General features: G+C 42.5%; 1 protein-coding gene across 6 annotated transcripts in view; it reads left to right on the top strand.

Moving 5' to 3' along the window:
• Nucleotides 1–2458: 2458 nt before the first annotated feature.
• The window catches only part of ERCC6 (ERCC excision repair 6, chromatin remodeling factor), a 72402-nt gene continuing 59029 nt past the window's right edge, over nucleotides 2459–15831 (top strand). For 2 of the 6 annotated variants that reach the window (XR_003312077.4, XM_048219008.2), the window contains exons 1-5: nucleotides 2490–2580; nucleotides 6127–6562; nucleotides 8434–8554; nucleotides 10460–10571; nucleotides 14382–15099. Coding sequence is in view for 5 of the 6 variants with exons in the window: in XM_048219008.2 (XP_048074965.1) it covers nucleotides 6141–6562; nucleotides 8434–8554; nucleotides 10460–10571; nucleotides 14382–15099 (1373 nt within the window). In the remaining variant the exon portion in view is untranslated. Of the gene's footprint in view, nucleotides 2581–6126; nucleotides 6563–8433; nucleotides 8555–10459; nucleotides 10572–14381; nucleotides 15100–15831 lie in introns of those variants that run through there. The other 4 variants (XM_026481547.4, XM_026481548.4, XM_048219009.2 and 1 more) reach the window with 4 other exon arrangements.

Below are 15831 nucleotides of genomic sequence, written 5' to 3' on the forward strand. Positions count from 1 at the left end.
TGAAATCAAGATGCTGACAGATTCGGTGTCTGGTAAGAGCTGACTTCCTGGTTCATGGACAGCCATCTTTTTGCTGTGTCCTCGCATGGCAGAAGGGACGAAGGATCTCTCTGGGGCCTCTTTCATAAGGACACTAAATCCCATTCATAAGGGCATGAGTGAAAAGAAGGATCCTGAGTATTCAAGTGGGCACAGGAATCATCAAAATCTGAGTTGTTGCTGCTAATGTGACCTTACTACTACTCTCAGGCAACAGAAGTCAGGAGAAACTTGGCTTAGAGAAAGTACATAGATCCTTTAATTAACTAAATACAAATTCATCTAAAAAGCTTTACTGAATTAATAGTGACGGTTTCATTACACCTTTCCTAAATTAAAGGGACACTAAAAGGATAATTACAATTGTGTGGGGTAATGATGCATCTTTCCAGTTTGATCCTCCAAACCTACTCTCCAGCTCTCTCAACCCTGCCCTGTGCTTGAAGAGGCTGATCTATACAGAATGGCATCAACGGTCTCCATTGCCCTCTGGCCATCAGTAGGTTTTGATCAATGGGAGGCAGTGGTAGATGAAATAATGAAAGGGTAGTGAGTTCAGGGTATTTATTTCCCCAGTTCCCTCCCACTGAGTGACCATGGGTTGGTACATTTCAACTGGTCTTTTCAACTATTCTCTTCTGAACCTAGTCTTCCCATTACCTTTTCATGCCCAGGGATGGTGTATTCGTTTTTAATGCTGCCATAACATATTACTACAGACTGAGTGGCTTAAAAAGGAGAAATTTATTTTCTCACAGTGTGGAGGCTGTAAGTCTGAGATCAAGGGCTGGCAGGGGTGGTCTCTTCTGAGGCCTTTCTTCTTCAATTGTAGATGGCTGTTGTTTCCGTGTCTTCACATGGTCTTTCCTCGGTGCATGTCCATGCCCTAATCTCTTCTTCTTATAAGGACACCAGTTATATTGGATTAGAGCTTACCCCAATAACCTCATTTTAACTTAATAAAAGGTTTTTAGGGTCTTCAGAGATCCTGTCTTCAAATACAATCACATTTGAGTTACTGCGGGTTAGGATTTCATCCAATACAGTCACATTTGAGGTACTGGGTTTAAATTTGGAAGGATGCAATCCAGCTCATAATATATGGCAATAGCTCCTAAAGTCTTGCTAGCCCCAGGAGTACTGTGCCATCTGAGTTGTTTTCCTGATCCTTTCCACACCTTTGTAAAAGTTATTAATTCTCAACTACCTAGTTTGAGTTTACCATCTGCTTCCTGTCCAAATTCTGATTGATACATGGGGGCTCACCAAAATAGTGCACATTAAAAAGGGGACCTCATTCTCAAAATGGTCAGGAACCACTGTGTATTGGGGAGAAACAATTTTCATATTCAAGCATTGAAACTAATATCTTACCAATGCCTTTCTATTCTCAATTATTGTATTCAGGAGATCACTAGAATTCTTCATTCCTTTTTAAAAAAACAAGTTACATTTTTATGTGGGATGACTTGAGGCAAAGGCTGTGGATAAGACAGATATGGTAGTATTACTGAGTAGCTTCCCAGCCCCCTTTTCCTATGGTCCAACTTCAGGCTTCAAAGTGAGGAAGGCACTTCCTAGGACCAAATATCCTTTCCAGAAAAACAAACCAAAGCACCCCCCCTCCCTAAACCCCCCACAAAGATCCTTCCCTTAGTCACTGCTACTCCCAGAGGACTTTCTGGCGCTGGCCCCAGAAAATCCACCCTCTTCCAGTGCTGGAATCCCTGGGCTGAGAAGGTGCCTTGTTGATAAGGCTGACACCCATCCTGGGCTACTCCTTCCTCAAGTAAAGCTGTTTACCTCCCTTCATTCTGAACCTAGGTGTGGATATTTTGTTTCTTAAAAAGCTCCGAGCAAAAATTCTCATTTGGCTCAGAATCCTTCTTACCTCTTTGATATGAGGACAGATATTAAATAATTGACTCACTAATGCAATCGAGACATTCATGTAGGCCCACTACACACACATACCATTCCCGCCCAGATATGTGTGTAGGAGGCGGAGGGGCAACAGAGATAAATAAGGCCTCTCCCTATTCTTTGCGTGCTAACAGCCGTACCAGATGACCAAGAGGGAGCAACAACGTCTACCGCGCATGGCTACTGAAATGTGACATTAAAGCCGGCTCCCTTCCTCAAGCCTATTTTCTTTGGGGTTCACTGCACACGGGTACCTCTCTCCCCCTCTCTTTCTTCCTGGAAAATGTCTTTTAATCCTTTTGATCGCCTCACTAAAGAGGTATTTTTTGACCAGGACTGAAGCGCTGGACCCAAGGCACAGACATGGTCACCAGCCCATACAACATTCACACACAGGTCGCAGATAAAAAGGCGGGGCTACACGCCTCCCTCCAATCACGTGGCCGTACACGCTCGTCCAGGGCAGCCCGGCGCATGCGCTGTGGTCGTGTCACGCTTGGGGGCGGTGCTTACGGCGGACAAAAGACGCATGCGCCGCGGCCGGTCCTAGTCCGGCTTCCACGGCTGCTGGCGGAGGTGTCGTCTTCATTTCTGTTCGGGTGGCCGCGCGGCCCTGGGGTGAGTGTTCGGGCCGCCGGGCTGAACGTCGAGCAGGGCATGTTTGGGCCCCGCTCGGACTCCCAGGCGCCCATGGCCTCGCCTCGGGCATCTGGCCGCCTTGAGGGAGCCCATCCGCAGGGCCTACCGGGAGCTGGCCCTCCAATCGGGCGCGCGCCTTCCATGCCGGCGCACCTGCGGCCGGAAGTGACGAAGCAGAGCGCTCTCACCTGGGGCGGCGGTCTGTCCCAGCCTCGGGCCGGCGGCAGGCTAGCGGGCCCGCCCGGAAACTTGAACTTCTGGGCTTTGTGTCGGCCCCGGCGCGCAGGATCAACGGGGCCCTTTTTGATTTCGATTAAAATATTGGAGTTGTTTGTTACTTGAAAGAGTGAATCGGGGTAAATACAAGTCAGGCGCTTTGGGCATTGATATTGTCAAGTGGGAGCGTGTGAAGGAGGATTGAGCCGTCCGTATACGAATGCTGTAACATTGATTTCCTACGTAGCATCCAACCTCACTGCTCTCACTCTGTTCCAAGCAAGCTGCCGTCATTTTTCACCCGTATGTCGCCCATCATTTCCTTGTTGTACTGTTTCCGCCAGTCCGTTATCCATACGGTAGCCCAGGTGGTCTCTTAGGAACTTGAAATAGGTCATGCCATCACCATCCTGTTTAAAACTCTTAAAAATCATTCCATTGCAATTGGAATAAAATCCAGGTTCATGTTTTCCCACGTTCTTTGTGACCTTGCCTACGCCTCCATCTTCACTTATGCCTCACTCCCTCCCCAGCTAGATGTGTTTACAACCAAATCTGCAAACCAGTATCCAGCTCCGCCCACAGAAGTCCCAGTGCTCAAGGGCAGGACAATGAAGATACTGTTTTTCCAGATGATTACTACTTGCAGAGTGTTAGGAGACAATTCTGTAAGAGTTATACAATGAATGGAGTCCTTATCAGCAACTTTAACTCAGTTATTCATGTAGGATAAAGTAAAAAATTATCACTGTGTTCCATCCTTCTTTCATTTTCCCAAGTGCACCAGCTCTTACCAGCCTTAGCAATTACACGTTTCTTTGCAAAATGTTCATTCCACTTTTGGCCTGATTAATCCTTTTCATCCTTCAGATACCGGGTCAAGTATCACTTTATCAGAGAGGTCTCCCTTCTCACACCTACCTCTGCACTGTCAAGTAGGTCCCTCTGTTATTTTGTCCTAAAGAATCCTGTATTTTTATAGCAGTTAGCATAATTACATTTGTGGGTATAATTTATATATGAACATACATATTTAAATGTGTAAATATGTATATGTGTATATAATTCTTAAAATGTATGTCTTCCCCAAGAGACTGTAAGCTCTATGGTGACAGAAACTAGCTAACCTAGTACACTGTCTGGTATAATTGACTATCAACATCAAGTATTTGTTGAGTGGATGATTTATTTCACTTCTGAAACTGTTTAGTGTCTGATGAGAACCTCCTGGTTTTCAGCTCTCATTCCCAGGGGACTTGCCCTTTGGACCACAGTCATTCTCCAAGTGGCTTCTTGATGTCTCCCTTTCTCCTTCCCTCCCTTCCTATCCCATTCCCTTCTGGCTTGTTTTTTTAATCTCTCCAGCTTGGACCCCAAGTTCAGTTACTTGAACTACTCGTCTCAGCATCTGTATCCATGCCCTTTTGCCCTTCTGCTACTTCTACTCTGCAAACTCCCAACAGTGACATTTCCCCTGGGACTGCTGATTACTGAAGGAGGGAATTTTACAGCCTTGGGGATTGTTGGCAGTCTGTGGTTTTGGGGGGGCCTCCACACCTGTCACCAGTGTTTGTTCCCCATCAGCTTTTCCCTTCTATAGGACATTTATTCCAGATTCTGATTCTTCTCCAGTCCCTCCTTCTGCTTCCCATTTGCTTCCTTTCTGAGATTCTCATTTTTATGAGTGAATTCACCAGTGGCGTAGTTGTCCACATCAAACTTGTTATTTTAGACTCCTTTCTGAACGTTGCTTCCCTTCAGCATATATGGAGTATCTTCTGTGTATCAGGCCCGGGGCCAGGGGTTCAAATCTTAGCTTGTAAATGTTTCTTTAGCTCCAGACCCAATGCATTGTCCCTCCCTCTGTTTCCAGGTGGCCTCTTGTTGGTGCCTCTTCTACAGACCTGCCCTCCTGTGTTGTTACTGACATGTTTCTCTTCCCCTAGAGAATGAGCTACTCTGGAAGGGATAGCGCTAAGTTCCTGGCATCTTTGTATCCTCGTGCTTAGGCTGCCAGGATGGTTTTATTTAATGAGAAATCAGTGGGGCTTATTGGGAGAACATCTGGTATCTTTATATAAATAAAGTTTTGGTGGTGAAAGAAACCTTAGCTTATTCAGTTAAATGAAAACCAAGGCTGTCTCTTGGTTATTGCTTTCCTTTTTAATGTATTTATTTGAGTTGCACAGGCAATATAGTGAATACATTTTCACTCAAGGATCTCCTAAATATGTGGAGTGAAATGTGAAAGCTTCCTTTATTCCTCCCTATTCCTTCTGCTTCCTCCATCCCAACAGTTGCAGGTTTAGTGTTTATCTCCAGATCACATTGAATGCATTCCAAACATGCAGATGCAAACATCCATTTTTTTATCCAACATAAATGTGTTTATACTCCGTGATTTTTTTTCAGTTCACTAGACTTATATCAGTGTCACTGAAAATACTTAATGCCTATATTAAATTAGTGACATGCTACAGTGAATATCTTTGTATGTATGTGATTATTTCTGTGGAATAAATACCTGGTCACGTGCATTTTAAATCTTGATGGATATTGTTAAATTGACTTCCACAAAAGCTTCAGTAATTTATATTGCCACCAGCACTATGTGAGAGTGGATCTTCCTTGTCTGTACTGGGTATTACCAGGCCCAACCTGTTTTGCCAACCTGACTGGCAGAAATTGTATTGCACATTGAAATGGGGTTATTTTTGATAGTATTTAATCTTTCTCAGATTGAGATTTTGGTGGTGATATTATGTCTCGCTCAGAGTTTTTGTTTATTAGAGTAAATGTTCAACCTTAAAGTTTCTAGAGATTAGTTTCATAGAGAAGCTTGTTCCATACTTCGCTAAATTTGTGTATCTCAGTTGATCATGCCACTATATTGTGAATCTTTTGTGCCACAATGCAGTGAAGATGCTAACTTGGAAAGTGGCAGTCAGATGACTTCAGTTGATTTGGAGAAGACTCTTAGGGTGTCAGTCAGGATTTTGGTTGCCAGTTTTCTTAGCTGGCTCTCCAAATGTCCTTTGTTGTTGATACTGTGGTTTTTTTTCTTCTTGTTTGTTGTTTTTTTGTTTTTTTTAGGTTAATTTTTCTTAATTATTATCAGAACTCAAGAAGATATATAGCTTGTACCCTTTTAAGAAAAGTAATACTTGGAAACTCAAATTTATCTAACTGGAGGATTATTACTTGATCTTTTGAGAAATCAATCTCCTTTAGTTATAAAAATTTTAAGAAACTATATAAATATCAATTCTTTATAACCAAAAGGCTTATTACATTTTTTTTTCCTTTCAGATAGTCAGTAGAGGATGCAAAATGCGAGAATCCCCCACTCAAGTCAAACTCAGGAGCAAGACTGTTTGCAAAGTCAGTATGTCAGTGATAAACAAGAAATGACAATCAAGCAAGAGAATGATGGCAACGTGGCGGTGGAGGAAAGTCTCCCCTCTTGTTCCTCTGCTAATGCACCATCCACTTCTGCCGAGGGGTGTTCATCAGAAGTTCCGAGGAGAGGGCCGGCCCTGCTGCACATCGACAGACATCAGATACAGACAGTGGAGCCGAGTGCGCAGGCCCTTGAACTTCAGGGGTTGGGTGTGGATGTGTATGACCAGGACGTGCTGGAACAGGGTGTGCTTCGGCAGGTGGACAGCGCCATTCATGAGGCCAGCCGTGCGGCCCAACTTGCCGATGCAGAGAAGGAGTATCGGTCAGTCCTGGATGACCTCACGTGAGTGTGGACCATCTTCTTTGATTGCAGAATTTGTGTTTACATGTGATGGAGAAATTCAGATAATAGCTGTGGTATTCCAGAAATTTAGGAGATTTATAGAACCTCTTATTTGGTGGATGGAGTCAATCAGGGCAGTCCTTGACCTTGTGTATGAACTCCAGCCCTTTCCCTCAGGAGCAGCATTGAACGAGATAGTCAGGGTCTCAGGCCAGCTCACAACAACCTGTTTATGCATAATGTCTTAGAGAGAAATACTGTTCTGAGTACCCCAGAACTCACAAGCATGTGCCCAAAATGGTTTTCCGGAGAAGTGTACCTAAGGTGATGTGTGCTACTTGAGATACCAGGAACACATCACCCCCCCCCCCCCCATTTTTCTCTTGTCTTATAGTTTCTTTCCAGTTTCCTGTGTCTAAACCAAGTGTCAGTCTTTTGGTAATTTTTCAGATTTATATTTCTAGAAGTATTGTGAAACAACTCCTTGCTTTTCCTTTCTTCCTCCTACTTGTGACTCTATAGGAAAGATGAAGTTCCATGAAAACTTCATTTGTGTGTTAGAGGAGAAGCAGGCTCTGGACCTGGGCTAGAAGGGTGGGGCAGGTGAAGATTGAGCTCCTTTCCTATAGCCAGTCTTCCCTGTCTTGACCAGTGTTCTAGGCTGTGTCAGGCAAGCACGAAAGAGTAAAGGAATGGGTGGAGGAATGGTGCAGTCTCAGATGGGGATGGCTAGGGGAGGGGAGAGAAGGGAAGAATGAGGAGTTATTGGCTACCCTCAGCCAGGGAGACTGTGGTACAGAATTCTGTTGGAACTAAAGGACTTGTTTTCTGCCAGCAGCTTCCTGGTGTGTTCTTTTGGCCTCTTGAGTAGCAGGTATTCTGGAATACTTGTAGTATTCCAGGTGTGAGGTGCTCGACTCCTGATAAGGAACACACTTTTGCATTTGACCTTGGAAATGTGCCTACTGCTTGCATAGGTGACATCAGAGTGCTGCAGAATTACCACGCAGATGAATACTAGCTCCATGGTGACACGTGGTTAGACTGCCAGTAACTTGAATTGATAATATCTTTTGTCCTGAAATCCGCAAAGGATACAAGTAGCAAATTATACAAGTGTCAAGATTGAATTTATGTTTTGAAAATTGGGGATTACCATTCTATGGTGTCTGTTTTAGGAACACTGTATTAGGGATTGTTTTTTGTTTTTTTTTTCCTTCACACTATAAAATATTACGCTACAGCAAATAAGTCTTCCAGTATTGTGAAAGAAAAATATTGTCACAGATATCTGACTTATATAAAAAAATGTGTCAGCATTTTTAGTACTTTTCCAAACTTTGGGTGTGACTTCGAAAATGGGTTTTAAAAAGCCATGTATAGGTGGTTGATAATGGGGGAGGTTGTGTGTGTTTGGGGAAGGGATATATGGGAGTCTCTGTACCTTCCTCTCAATTTTGCCGTGAACCTAAAACTGCTCTAAAAAAATAAAATCTTTAAAAAAACCCCAAACCACGTATATGCATGTTTTTTTCATCTGAAAGGATAACTTATTGCACATTGTTTTAGCACAGTCTCTTGAATCGTGTAGACACTTAAAATGCTTGTAGAATGAATGAACTGCTTACAAATGGGAATGTGCTGATTTCAGTCAGCCAGATCAAAGAAAACCCTAGCAGTTTCTTTAAACTTCTAATAACCCTTCAAGTTCTTTATGTGGCCAACATGTACATGCATTCTGGTTTAGTTTCTTTCGTCTTTTAGTTAATAAGAAGTAAAAGGACATCTTTGTAGCATTTCTGTCTTCACATTACACTATAAAAAAAAAATGTTACCAGAGTGGAAAATAGACATTTTATTTTATTTTTCAGGTCATGTACAACATCCCTAAGGCAAATCAATAAAATTATTGAACAACTTAGCCCTCAAGCTGCCACCAACAGAGACATCAACAGGAAACTAGATTCTGTAAAACGACAGAAGTATAATAAGGTGATTCCAAATAACACATAAGTATTGCATTTTTGAAAAAGTCATTTCTGTTCATTTAATATTTGGGCAGTATTCTGAAAAGTAGTTAAGACGTGAAGGAAATAGCTATAATAGAAAATTTTGAGTTCCTTTTTTATGTTTAATATTTCAGCTGTTTCCCTTTCATATCTTCTGTTAAAGAATATCTTTTAAAATACACACATACATACACACATATTTGAGGAAAGGTTCCCTTGTTGGCTGTGCATGCTGCCTTATTGATGTTTATGATTATAGTCTCCCTTGCTGTGCCAGCTTAGGCTCCTGTTTGGCGTGCAGGCCTCTCATCAGTCTCCTTGTGTGTGTGAACTTTTTTTTTTTTGCTTGGCTCCTGCTTGTCCTGATTACGTACACTGTGTTTCCTGTTGCTGCAGCCATCACCCCTCACACACTCGTGCTCACTGTTCTTAGGTATTATGGTCTTCACCCAGACACACTGATGGGTGTGCACTTAGGTTTGTACAACTTCAGGGTAGGGAATATCTGTTACTTAGGACACTGTTTTTATGAGGTCTGAAACGTTTTTTAGAATTTATGCTTTATGAAAATATATCAGAGTAGATAGGAATGACTAGTTTTGATCATTTGATTTCTGCCATCCAAAATGACGAGCAGATATCGTTGTGCTGGCCCACGGCAGTGAGTGAAGTCCTCGCATCTCTTATTTAAGCTTTACTAGTGATGTCTATAGACTCAGTGCCTCCTTTTGCTTTCCACTCACCAGTCCGTTATTCTCACCATCCCATCTTCTGTCACCTCCCTCCAGAATAGCAGCCCAAAGGTTAGAGCTAGCAGTGGCTTCAGGGAGTCGGAGTCTCACCAAAGCAGAGAGGACATCTGCTTCTTGTGGGAACCTGCGAATGGACGTTCAGAGACCTCTGACCTCGGGCTTCTGGTGGGCTGAGGTTTCAAGGAGCAGTGAGGACCAGACTTTGGGCCATTTTAGATACGAGTCCAAGTCAATTGTATATTCCTATCTTTCTAAAATAGCCCTTTGATGGTTTGAGATAGACTGTTCAAAGAGAAAGGCTGTGTTTTGTTTGTTTGTTTTTAGAAAGGCTGTTTAAATGAGATTAAGTGAGAGAAAACTGAAAGAAAAGGCATTGCATGTATATGTATAAAAGTATAACATGGCATTTATATTCAGCGTTTCTCCTCATCCCACTCTCATATTTGATGTTTAAATATTCTCGACCTTGGAAAGAAGAACCAGGTATCACAGGCCTAGTTAATTGGAGAGGCCCTAGGAATGGCTGCATAGCTTAGCACTGGTGATGTAGAGGGAGAGAAGACAAAGAGGGGTCTGGGGTGGGTAGGGTAAAAGGGTATATCTAAATGTATATTCCTTTTAAAGTCTAGTGATTGGATAGAATACTATTACAAAAGACTGTAAAGGACAATCGTAAATATGGTACATTATCAAAGGAGGCTGACTTTTTCAAGTGTTCGAACATTTGTATTTGTTTCTTATCCTACAGCTTATTGACCCCATAGTCTGTCGGTTGCTAAGGTCGGAAACAAAAGTTTAATACTGTACGCAGTGTGCAATGGAGAAAACCAAGTAGAGCAGTTCCACTTCCTCAGTGGAGAGTCAGTACATGTGAACTTAAGTGCTCAGGCACGTAGAAAGCTGGGCCGCCCAGCCAGGGAGTGGGTGGGGACAGGGATGCCTGCCTGATGGAAATGCTTTTAGGCCTACATCCCGCTAGAGAGTGGCAGTTGCTCAAATAAGGTTCTCTATAATAATAGTAACATGGAATTCGTTCTGTTTTGCTTTTGACTAAAGCTTTTAAATTTATCTTTTGTATTTAACAATAAATCACTCACTTTGTTGCCATTTTCTGTATTCAATATTTACCATTCAAGGAACAACAGCTAAAGAAGATCACAGCAAAACAAAAACGTCTCCAGGCCGTCCTTGGAGGAGCGGAGGTACAAGTTGAACTAGATCATGCCAGTCTGGAGGAGGAGGATATAGGTGAGGGTACTGGGAACAGTGTCTTTTTTTCTTGAATTGGTGCCTAATGCCTGTAGTGGTGGAGGGTATCTCCGCAGTCCTGAAAAATCCGTGGCTTTGCCTTATGTTCAAACAGATTTAGGAAGATTTTATTTTCTACACTTGTAGAACCAAATCTTTTAAGTTATAAGGGGGTTTTTGGAGAATAAGTAAATAGTTTAACTCCATCTGCTAGAGGCTACTGGTGCACATTTGGTATTATGTTTAATAAATTAGGGAGCTTAGCATTCTTATGTGGTTAGTTTTGTAGAGACAACTAACATCTTGATCAAATTACTTTTTTTTTTTAAGATTTTATTTATTTGACAGAGAGAGGCAGCGAGAGAGGGAACACAAGCAGGGGGAGCGGGAGAGGGAGAAGCAGGCTTCCCACTGAGCAGGGAGCCCGATGTGGGGCTCGATCCCAGGACCTTGGGATCATGACCGGAGCCAAAGGCAGATGCTTAACGACTGAGCCTCCCAGGCGCCCCTCAAATTACATTTTTAAGTCTAGCATCATCAGTCAGCATTCACAGAATTGCTTTTACATATGTTTTCGGGACATATTTGGCAGGCTTTCCAAGCATTACATCTTTTGTTCAAGAAAAGCTGTCTTCATTCAGGTTATACTATGGCTCTGATTTTGTTTTTTGTTTTTTGTTTTTTTTTTTAATTTTGTTTTTATTACTGCCTAGGATGGGTGTCTTTTGGAAAACATTTTGAGAAAATGCATAAGCTCTGAAACGAAGTATCTTTGTAGTTTGGGTGTGTGTATGTGCAGATGTGTGTTTAGAAGTTATTGGTAGCTGTGCAGTCATTTAATACTTGAAATATAGATTAAGGCTTCTTAGCACGTAAGCTTTCCAAGCAAATATTTTCTACTAGCTCCTGAAGCTTATTCAGTAACACAGAATTATTATGAAGAATTAATTGAGGCAATAAAAAAAATATTAGAGAGATGCACTTTTAAATTTCAGTCTCTCAGAATTCGCTGGGCCTACGATCAAGGCTTTCTGCTGCTGAGGTGCCGTGTTTCTCGTTCCTGTCTGGCTGCCTAAAACCTGCTACTGCGCTTTACCTCCTCTTGCTTGTTTGGTAAAACTTTGCCCAGGATTAATAGTTACTTCCCCAAAATCAGAAGCCCCTTTTTGTCCTTGCCGTACTTGGCATGTCTGTAGCAGCTGATACTTCTGTACCTTCCAGGATCCCAGTCTCACCTGGTTTTCCTTTTGGCCCTCTGACCACTTCAGTGGGTTGTTTTGTTTGTTTGTTTTCTTTTTGGAGGGAGAAAGTCTGGGGTGGGAAGTATAGGGTGAGGATGGGGACATTAACAAGATGATTCTAAAATTGATATACAAATGTATTGGGCCAAGAAAAGTTAATCTTGAAGAACAAAATATCAAGACCCGTTATCAAGCTACAGTAATTAAGACAGTGAGGTATCGGCACAGGGAAAGACAGATAGACCAATGGGACAGAATATAGGGTCCAGCAAACAGACCCACCCATATGTGGTCACTTGGCTTATGACAGGTACGGCAGTGCAGTGCTGTGAAGAAGTACCATCTTTTGAGTAAGTGGTGCTGAGTTATTCAGTAAGTGGTGCTGGGTTGATTCACACGGAGGTAAAATGAATCTTGGCCTGTTACATCATGTACAAAAATAAATGACAGAGATTTTAAATATAAATGTGAGTGGTAAAACAAAGCTTTTAGAATATAGCATGGTAAAGTATTTTCATGATCTTGGGGCAAAGACTTAATGAGACACAAAAATGCTCACAGTAAAGGAAAAGGTTTGATAAGTGAGCTATATCACAACTAAACTTCTGTTCAAAATACAGCATTAAGAGAGTGGAAAGGCAGGCTAAAGAGTGGGAGAAGATATTTGCAACCCATGTATTAATTGAAGGACAGGAATCCGGAGTGTATTAAAGAACTCTCGAGAAAGGGCTAAAGACTCGAACATTTTCTTCAAAAGAGGCTATTCAGAAGGTCAGTAAATCTATGAAGAGGTGCCCTAGTTCATTAGTTTGTAGGGAAATACCAATTACAACCACAAAGTGGTACCATTACACACGTCCCAGAATAGCTAAAATGGCAAGAATGTAGACCAGTTGACACTCTGAAACACTGTTGGTGGAACTTAAAATTAATAGGACCATTTTGAAAAACTATTTGGAAGTGTCTGCTAAAGCTTAACATACCCGAAGAATTATGTATAAATGTATTACCGAAGGATGTGTACTGGAGTAGTCATAGCAGTATAATTCATAGTAACTAAAACCTGGAAGCTACCCAAATGTCCATGAACAGTGGAATGGAAAAATCATAGTGTAGCTATATGATAGAATACTAACAGCAATGAAAATTAACAACTGCAACTATATTCAACGATAAGGATGAATCTCAAGCATAATGTTGAGCAAAATAAGCTAAGTGTACAAACATTTCCATTTACATAAAGCTCAAAGCCAGAAACAGCTTGCTTATAGTGTTAACAGTGTGGGCAGTCATTATTTTGGGGTGGAGTAGAGACTGGAAGGTGCCATGAAGGGTGCATCTAGCGGTGCTAGTAATTTCTGTTTCTTGATCTGGATGTTGCTGTACAGGTATGTTTTTTTCTGAAAATTCACTGAGCTGTGCACTTAGTATTTGTACACTTTCTGATGCGTATTTTTCTTCACTGCAAGTTTAGTGAAAAACTGGCTGCGGTATTACTGGACTATAAGAAATGTAGATTTTAGAATATGGATTCCTTGTGTTCAGCCTTACTTACCTTGGTGTTTGGCTATGGGTAATGTTGCCAGAGATTAAGTTCAGAGATTTCTGGGTGACTTTATATTATTATGACCTACCTTCCAATATATGTCCTCTGTTCTGTCCCTTTGCACATCTAACACAGTGCTGTCCAGTAGACCTGTTTGCAGTGATGGAAATGCTGTCTGTTGTCCATTGTGGTAGACCTTAGCCCCATACAGCTCACTGAGCACTTGAAATATGGCAAGTGCATCTGAGGAACTGAATTTTCAGCTTAAATTTGGATAGCCACATGGTGACTGTTATATTGGGCAGTGCAGAGCAGACATTTATGTTTTACCTATTTAGGTACATGTTGATTCTTTATACATTTGCAGTTTTACTGTCTCTTGAATGTTAAGTCTGTGTGGATGCTGGTATTCAAAGTGACATAGAAACTTGGGAGATTGCTTCCTCGGGGGCTACTCTTTGATAAGGAAACAGACACATTTGTCTATATGTTACATGTGAGTAGGTGTTTCTTTGGCTGCACAGAGAGTATATTTATAATGCATTATTTTAGAAAAAGTTATTCAGAATTCACCTTCTGGAATAGAAGTATATTGAGTTTGGCATGATGAATGCTATAATAAATTTTATTCCCTTCTCTCTATATAATATGCTTTAATACATCCATGGTATATTTTAATTTTTAAAAAATTTTTATTATTTTTTTTTAGAGAGAGAGCCCATGTGAGTGGGGGGCGGAGCAGAGGGGGAGGGGGAGGAAGGGGGAGAGATTCTTAAGCAGACTCCGCACTGAGTGCGGAGCCCTCCATGGAGCTCAGTCTCACAACCCTGAGATTATTATGACCTGAGCCGAAACCAAGAATTGCAGGCCCAAGACTAAGCCACCCAGGTGCCCCCATCCGTGGTATGTTTTTAAAATGTGAGTTAATCGTGGGTGCTGTTCGTTGAAGAAGTGACTTTTTGTGTTGTACTCTTGGAAAGGTTTAAGCTAGTGCCCAGTGCATTATTGTCCTCCCTCTTTCAGAACCGGGGCCGTCCTGTCTCGGCAGCATGCTCATGCCTGTCCAGGAGACAGCTTGGGAAGAGCTCATCCGCACTGGCCAGATGACACCTTTTGGAACCCAGATCCCTCAGAAACAGGAGAAAAAGCCTAGAAAGCTAATGCTCAATGAAGCATCAGGCTTTGAAAAGTATTTGGCAGATCAAGCAAAATTGTCTTTTGAAAGGAAGAAGCAAGCTTGTAATAAAAGAGCAGCTAGAAAAACCACGGCCTCGGTCACTTCTGAACTGAGCGCAACACTCAATGAAAACAAACCAAATGAGCCAAGCAAAGTTCTCTCGAAAACAGATAAGCGCTTGAAAAAGCACCTCAAGAAGCTCCGGAAGAGGGCTCTTCATTTCCAGGGGAAGGTGGGCTTGCCAAAAGGAAAGAAATCTTTGGAGTCTGACACAAGGGCAAAGGCGGAGGGGAACTCTGAGGGTGACGAGTCCGAGTATTTGCCCACGGAGGAGGAGCTGGAGGAGGCAGAGGGGGCCGAACTGCCGGGAGAGGGCGCGGACTATGAACTGAAGCCTGGGCTCAAGCACCGGAAACGGCAGAAAAAAGTCATGGTGCAGGAGATCGAGGATGACTTTTTTCCGAGTTCTGGGGAAGAAGCAGAAGCCGCCTGTGGAGGAGGAGGTCGAAAAGTAGTGAGATGCCGAGATGATGGAGATGAAGATTATTATAAGCAGCGGTTAAGGTCAGTCTGCACTTTGTAAACAGGTTGCCCTGCTTGTTAAATAAGAGTTCTATTCAGCCTAGTGTATTAGGCCCCCATTTATCCAAGGGTTGGACTTCCTGCAGCCTTAGCCTCCTAGAACCAGCAGAGCCCCTGAGTCCCCAGTGGAACTAATTCCTAATGCTTCTAACTTCTCTATCTTCATTCAGATTTGGCGCAAGTCTCAGAAGAAAAGATTAGGGGAAGGGCCGGGGCAAGAGGCATGCCAGGGACCGAAGTGTGAGCCGTATGCCTTTACGCTCAGAGAGCTCACCTGTAGCCAGGGTCAGGAAGAGGAAAAGGCTGGCCTGTGTGGTGTATGCTGCATGGTTGGTTTTTTTCTATTGAAGCAGGAAAGTAATTGTCCAGGACTCTCCTCCAAAAAGCTGAAATTTTAAGCTTTATGTATGAAAGAATAAGCTTGTTTTTCTTAAATCCCTCTTTCCTTGTCCTGAGAAAGTAGCCCCCTACAGAATTGCAAACTTGTCATGCTGCCAGAAAGACCTTTCACATGCAGAGCCCACCCTTCCTTTTCACTCTCATCTTTGATGCTGCACACTGACTTTGGCTTTTTTTTTTTTTTTAAAGGTCTATTTATTTATTTATTTGACAGAGAGAGAGACAGCCAGCGAGAGAGGGAACACAAGCAGGGGGAGTAGGAGACGAAGAAGCAGGCTCCCAGCGGGGCAGGGAGCCCGATGTGGTGGTGCTCGA

This window comes from Ursus arctos, unplaced genomic scaffold, assembly GCF_023065955.2.
Source record: "Ursus arctos isolate Adak ecotype North America unplaced genomic scaffold, UrsArc2.0 scaffold_7, whole genome shotgun sequence".
Taxonomy (NCBI): Eukaryota; Metazoa; Chordata; class Mammalia; order Carnivora; family Ursidae; genus Ursus; species Ursus arctos.